This window comes from Leiobunum rupestre, chromosome 2 (genome assembly GCF_980474605.1).
Source record: "Leiobunum rupestre chromosome 2, qqLeiRupe1.1.hap1, whole genome shotgun sequence".
NCBI lineage: Eukaryota > Metazoa > Arthropoda > Arachnida > Opiliones > Sclerosomatidae > Leiobunum > Leiobunum rupestre.
The window spans coordinates 87,734,612-87,742,418 of NC_143385.1; the positions used below are offsets into that span (position 1 = coordinate 87,734,612).

The 7,807-nt window shown below is 35.6% G+C and overlaps 1 protein-coding gene across 1 annotated transcript; it reads right to left on the reverse strand.

The window, feature by feature from the left end:
• Window positions 1-287: 287 nt before the first annotated feature.
• LOC149960245 (solute carrier family 22 member 3-like) lies at window positions 288-6,329 on the reverse strand. The gene is made up of 8 exons (XM_090167421.1): window positions 6,227-6,329; window positions 5,578-5,752; window positions 5,357-5,504; window positions 5,199-5,284; window positions 4,875-5,089; window positions 4,248-4,429; window positions 4,052-4,182; window positions 288-424 (listed from the first exon to the last, which is right to left on the reverse strand). The coding sequence occupies exons 1-8, from the start codon at window positions 6,327-6,329 to the stop codon at window positions 358-360; spliced, it is 1,107 nt and encodes a 368-aa protein (XP_090023547.1). The 3' UTR covers window positions 288-357.
• Between the last annotated feature and the right edge of the window lie 1,478 nt (window positions 6,330-7,807).

Consider the following 7,807-nt stretch of genomic DNA (forward strand, 5'->3'; position numbering starts at 1 on the left):
TGTTTCGAGCATGACATTAGCATTAACAAGTGTCATACTTATTGTTATTACAATTATAATTTATTTATTATTAAATTATATTATAACGAAAAATAGATTCAAACTTTTGGGCTTAATCAGTCCAACATTTTCCAAAAATTATAGGCTCAAGCAGGATTATTTTGATCATAGCTGTTGTACGTTTATATATTTATTCCATTCATTTACAGTTTTTACACGAAATATAACTTAATTATTTTTAAAATTTAACTGCTAATATAAGTAAATGACGACAAAATCTATTCTGTAAGAACACATTATTAATTATTAATATTAGAATTGTACTTAAAATAAATTCAACGAACTTCAAATATTTGTTTACGCCGACACTCTCGTAAGTGGAGTTTTTTGAAAGTGAACTTCAGTGTTTTTCTTCTTACTGAGTCTGAAAATTAAAATTTTAATTAATATTCCAGAGAAATGTTTACGCGGGTTATCATTTTAATTTAATAATTAATCACTATGAATATAGCCATTAAATAAAGGTATTTAATTTAATTTTTGGCTTTAGAATATACTGCATTAAGTTTCCAGTTTTAGAAGAGACCTATTTAAATTAAAACAATTAAATTTAAAGGAGCTTGAAAACAGTTTGAAACCTAAACAATTTTAGGATCGCTCCTTAATTCGTGCAATGAGAATTCTAAGTTGATTTTAACGTGTCAGAATCAGCTCAATCTGGAATTCGACCGTGAGGTCCGAGGATCGTCTTAACCGAATTCTTCTCCACACATTATCTCTACTGTGTCACGGTGCATTTTGAGCTAATTCTGCTTCTTAGCTTTCCCGACGCTACATTTGTTGCCCTGTAATAGGATGGTGCCTCGAAATATAAGGAAGTTCCCTGCGTTTGAATTTACACCTTCGTCCTTTTTGTTGGCTGGCGCTATGGTTTCTAGAGCTAGTAGTAGTCACGTAAGAACCCACATTGAATCGCGACATGATGATCGATCGTGTCATTATCTTTCAATGATTCTGCACAATTGTTATCTATATATACAGGGTGTTTTTTTTTACTCGAAAAAGTTATTTTTTTCAAAAACTATGTTTTCTAGAAAGTTTATATTTGTACTGTACATTATACGTGCCGGGGGACACTTTCTACCAAAATTGCATCTAATTCGAAAATTCACTGACAAAATACGACTTGGAAAAGTGACAATCTGGGCAAGCTAAAATAGCTTTTTTGGAATTTCATTGGGAGAGTAGTGTAACTTTATGAAAGTCAGAAATTTTTAAATCCTATGTTTAATGCAATAAACACCGCTGAAAAATCGAATAGACAATGGCGAATATATTAAATTAATTAATGAAATTATTAATGGCGATTTAAATTACGTAAGATCTGGCGACCTTGCTGGCCAATGTGCCGAACCGTTTCACCCTATTCATCGTTTTGAAATACAGTATTTCACATTTCGGGGGTCATGAGGCGTGGCACTCTTTTGGAAACCACAATCTGGTTCATTTAGCTATTGACTTTTCCTATTAGTTGTTTAATCTAATAGGCCTGTGTTTGCATCTAGTCGTATTCGAAACCTATTTTAACCCTGATAGGCGAGAAGATAAATAGACCAAAGGTTTAAAGGTCAGTAAAAACCTTAAATTTATTTAGTATTGAAATAACTGTAATACAAACTGTGTAACATTATTGTCGTAATCAATCTTAACAATCATGCCCCAATATTCCTGAGCTGATCGTACGGAACTAGTGGTCATTTACTACGCGAAAGGTGGAAGAAATCTAGGACGAGTGAGTGAGATCTTTGAGCAACGACATCTAGATAGAAGACCCTCCATAGCTACTGTAAGGCGAGCTGTAAATGACTTTCACCAGTATGGTAACGTACAACCTCGATTTCGTGGGCCTGGTCAGCGGGATTTGGACTTTGAAAACAACGTTTTAGTCTATTTTTCCACATATCCACGTAGTAGTTGTGCCGCGACGAGTAAGGATTTGGCTTGCAGTAAAACTCACATTTGTGAAATTTTAAATGGGCATAAATACCATCCTTACAGAGCAATGCTTCACCACGGTTTACGAAATGGAGACGCTCAACAACGGCTGGAATTTTGCAACTGGCTGCTAAATTCCGTGCACGACGACCCACAATTCCTCTGCAGCATGCTATTCTCGGATGAATCCTCGTTTGCAAGAGACGGCCCTTACAATCACCAAAATAATCATGTTTGGGAAGACACAAATCCACACTGGGGATATGAACACCGTCACCAATTTCAATTTGGGCGCTTGAATGTTGGATTGGTCTTATTGGAAACCCGTTAATTGGTCCAATATTCTTACCGCAAAATCTAAATGGCCAGTGTTCTTTAGATTTCTTGAGAAATGAGCTAGAAAAACAACTTGACGAACTGCCGTTGCCGCAACGACCAAGACTGTGGTTTCAGCAAGACGGTGCACCACCTCATTACCACAGAGCCGTAAGAGAATACCTAAACACTGAATTTCCAAAACGATGGATAGGGAGAAACGGCGCCGTACACTGGCCAGCAAGGCCACCCGATCTGACTCCGTTGGATTTCTTTCTTTGGGGCTTCGTCAAGAACAAGGTGTACGCCACTCCGGTTGAGACCCTTGAAGAGCTGCGTCAACGAATTGTAAGCGCTTGCCGGGAAGTAACCCCGGAAATGATTCAAGCCGTCTTCGACAATATTATTGTTCGCGCCCAAACCTGCAAGTGGTATTTTCGAAACGTACTTATAAATTTTGTCTGTAAGTAAATAAATAAAATGTCTCTTAGTTTTCTCAAAAAATTCGCATTTTTCATCCTACGAAATTAAATCGTGTAATACCTTCTTCGTCATTGTCTCCTCGATTTTTCAGCGATGTTTATTACATTAAACACCAGATTAACAAATTTCTGACTCTCATAAAGTTACACTACTCTCCCAATGGAATTTAAAAAAAAGTTATTTTAGCTTGCCCAACTTGTCACTTTTTCAAGTCGTATTTTGTCAGTGAAAAAGACGTCTATTTTTTTCGCGTCGACAATTTTCTTATAGCACCTAGCGGTTAAAATTTAAATTTTCAAAAAACGTGAAAATATTTTTTGATTTAGATATAATTTTGGTAGAAAGTGTCCCCGGCACCTATAATGTACAGTACAAATTTCAACTTTCTAAAAAACATAGTTTTTGAAAAAAAATCTCTTTTCGAGATACGCCCTGTATTAAAGCTGATGTGTGTATGTTTGTTACCTACTATACACGCCCAAGATATTTTTCCGATTCGCACGAAATTTGGCCTGTGGCATTGTGGCCCCGGTCGTCAGATTTAAGGGGCTTCTTGAGATGGCTAACCTTCGTAGTTTTTGACCACGGGACCAATAACCGGTGACCGCAAGACCGAAAACCCTGACCTCGCGCTGTCAAGAAACGCTGGCATTCCGGCGCTGTCAAGAAAGAGACACGGGAGTTTATCTCTCTCTGTTTGCCTCACTGTGCTGCTGCATGGTACGACCTTCGACTCTTTTCGCTTGCGTTCGTTCTCTTTTCTCAGCCCTCCCTCTCTCTCTATCTGTGTCCCTTAAAACTGCGATAATTATTTTAGAAAACCCAAGCAAACGGATAAATTAAAAATATTGTGTACAAAAACGCTTTATCAAAAATACATTTTAAACTAATCAAAGAAAACAAATATATGTTAATATTAATGATATTTTGCACTATTAAACGTATGAAATTTGAAAAATGCCTATTTACTTTTTAAAAATAATTTAATTTGCATATTTATAGTATAGTGCATGTTTCCGTTTTCTAAATCCCAATTTACTCAACTAGCTGAAAACGGGCTTCTCACAATATAAATATCGTTACAATTCAAGAATGGATGGGTGTTAGCAGATACAATGTGGCCGCACTTACAGCCTCAGTCCTCACGATCTCAGGAAGATAATTAACAGGTTAAGCCATCACTTCAGCAAACAGGATGCTGCCCACCTAATCTCTGTTCACCCCAAATTCCTAAATATATTACCGACTTAATCCTTACATATTAATATCCACGACGGTGTCCGGCAAATGTTGGTCCTCGGTGTTTGGCAGCAGGAAACATACCAATATAGTCGACAATATACACGCTGCGTATATAAATAATGGTATTTGTCGCCCATGAAATCTCGCCTGCAAATATCAGTATTACACTTCAACTAGAAAAGTATGTTTATTTTCAATATTCATAATGTTACCAAATAATCCATGAATGGAGCCACCAGAGCTCCGATTCGACCAGAAGTCAAAGCTCCGCTCACGCCTACAGCTCTCAGGTTCGTTGGGAATAACTCATTCGCGTAAAGGAACATTAAAGTATAACTAATTGAACCAGCTATTTTTCCAATCATTAACAGTATAATTTTCAACCAGAATAAATCTAAAACAAAACAAAACAATATGCATGATAATCTTAGGTAAATATCGCCATAGCTTATTGAAGGTGAAATTTGGGTATTTACGTCTAGAATAATTTCATTCGTAAACACTTCTTCACACTTATTATGTTAACAGAATTAAAGTGATTACCTAGGATTTGCACTAGTGGAGGCGCCAGCGGTAGGCTACGCAAGCTGTACCTTACTTTTAATTTTACTAAAGGGCCCACAAATAGACATGGATGAGTCACGAAAGAGCTTCCGCGGGTTAATTTGAAGGGCTGTAAAATTTGTAAAAGTCTAAAATAGGGCCCAGTGTTGAAAAACAGTGTTATCCTACAACACTGATTTGCACACCTGGTTATCTCTCGGACTACCAGATATTTCGACTTCATTTACTAGTGATGAAATATAACGACTTCAAATGTGAATGATTGTTATACTTACTATCGCCTACAGGAATGACCGCCAGAAAGACGATTCCTTTCACTATCAAAATCAGCAAAAGTCCTTTTTTTCTTGTCAGATACTTCACGGTTAAGAAATAGAAAAGCAGCGACAAGGCGTGGACACTGCCCATGATGGACATGTTTGCATAAATAGAGCCTCCTTCCAGGGAAATCGTCATAGTAAGACCATGATTGATGAAAATTATCATACAGCTGTTAAAGAATGTAATGTATTGCTTAAGAATGAAAATGATTCAACAAAATATTTACGCGAGGAAGAATCTGGAACTGAAGCTAATCACGTTTTAATTGTTTTACATACAATGTGAAGTATATTATAGCCGCAGTTCTTCGAAGGTGCGGGTTTCTTACAATATCCAAAAATGTGGCCTTTTTGGAATTAGAGTCCTTTATATCCAAAAAGATTATTGTATATTAGTCTTCTGAACTATGAAATTCGATGTGAACTGAAACTCTTACTAATTCTATTTTTTCAATTAGCTTCGCCACGACGTGGTCAATATCACTGATCTGTTTGCCATTCAATTCGGCTTGTTGTACGATTTGTTGTCGAGCCCTGTCGTATCGCTTTGTTGAGAGCAGCCATCTTGTGGATTCGGGAACGAACCTAGAAATATTGAACCGAGATATTTTGATGCACTATTGTAATTAAATTAATAACAATAGTAAATATTGGTTACCAATAAAGCAGAAATAAATAAGGTAAATGAATTGGAATCGATAACACGAACATGAATGTTCGCCATTTTGAAATAAGCCAACCTGACAAGGACATCAGCATTATACCAACACCCGACATGACAGTGAAAGGAAACACAACATATTCTCTGTGCTTTGGTCCAACACATTCAATATCTAAAAGAAAATATATTCACAACTAAATTTCAAAATTTTCACATTTCATTAATTCATTATTGAATTATTTATACTTCAATACTAATAAAAATCAAATAATAATCAGGTGAGCTAATACCCTAGGAACCACACAGGCCTAAGTTAAAGAGTCAGGGCCGTCTTTACAGCTGTGGGGGGCCCTTGTGCAAAACCAATTTGCTGAGTAGAAATTAAAAAAATGTAGAATAAATTAAAAGTCATTGGCCAATATATTTTTTCAAAACCACGTGTTCATTGAAAATATTTTTTACAATAAAACAAATGTGGTAATTTTTAATATGGTATACTAACATAATTAGATCAATAGCAAGAATTAAATGAAATTAAAAATATTTTATATTTTTTTGGAACTTTTTAATGCTGTTGAGTATCCTAGTGATAATCCAAAAACAATAACGCTCAAACTGATTTGCGAAATTTTTATACAAAATTCACTTATAATTGGATTGAAATCAATGTTCTTAAGAATGTCATTTTCCATGCAATTGAGTGTAAGCCAGTTTAAACGCTGCTGTTCCATTGTGAAATTTGTTACCATCATGCACAAGAAGATTCTTAGTGCAGTTTCCACATTCGGAAATAGAGATTTCTTGTTGTCAGAAACATGTTTTTCGTATAATTTGGGAATAGTTGCGCAATTTTTATCGGAACTTATAGAGTGCTTGAGATGTATGCATTCATATAATAGATCATCATACTCGAGGTAAGTGTGATATAGAGTAGCTAGATTCTCAAACTTTTTGTCGAGCTCATCAGAACCAATTGTTTTAAATTGACAGAAAAAGGAAAAGAGATTTTCAATCTTCGAATAACCCTCTGTCCACTATGTCAGTTCAGAGATCAGACAGTGCAAAACTGGGAGGAATGTTCCCACCTTGAACTTTTCAACTTTGTATAAAACAGTTTCTTTTTCTGGTCCGTCATGAAGTGTAAAACGGGCACTTCGCTTATTTAGCCGTTTATTCCCTTCACTATAATCCGGGTCTGGATATCCCTCCTTGGCCTTCATTACATATTCAAAATTTGTCACTAGTTCCTTGGAAATATGTTTTACGAGATTCAAGGCTACAATTATGCTAACATCTTTAGACTAGGGCTCGCGATTTTTCTGATCGTTTCAACCGGTAAATTCAGTTAACCATGATTAATCGGAAAACTTCCAGATAATTTAACGGTAAAATCTCGAGTTTGTTTATCAACTAATTATATAGTTTGAAAAAAAAACATTATCTTGATCGCAATAAATTCACCGCCGCCTTACTTTCCCCGAATGTATTTTTTTATCATGAAGCCGATATGAACTTTTATTTAAATAAATTTGTACACACTTGTTTTTTTTTAAGAGAAATAAGATCAAATTATAACTCTTCGAAATATTTACGAATTAAATATTTACCGAAAAAAAGCAAATTGTTTTTTTCTGGAAATATAGACCATATTTCTTCGTTAATCAATCATATCTGTTGTTCCAGTTGTGATGTACCCCGACTAAAATGTAATAAAACACTAATGGAAAACTCGTATTAGTCTACCCATGGATAATAGTGAACTACTTTAACTATTTTTTATAATAAAAACCATGGTTTAGCAAATAATATAACTATGTTTTCATCTGGTGCTGCTAGTATCTTACACTTAATTCCGAAAAGGATGGATAGATAAATCACGAAATAAACTGAAGTGTCAATGCTGACTAATGAAACGGTGAAATACATTTTATTTTAACAAAATGGATAAAGTTGGTCATAAAATTCCCTTTCTAATCTGGGCCGCGGAAGTCTACAGACATCTGGCCAGAGCGCAATATAACCTGTGTCGTTTGCGCAGTTTACTAAAATACGGGGCGACGTTTCAGTGAGATGGGCATTTTTGGTCCTCAATGCCCCCACAACGCGATTGAGTGACCAGTCCTTACAAGCACCCGGGTACAAGTATCGCACTTTCAATAATCAGCCTTTTCAGTTTACATAGAGCCACGTAGTGGCAAATGCAAGAAGCTCATAAACTGCTGAATTT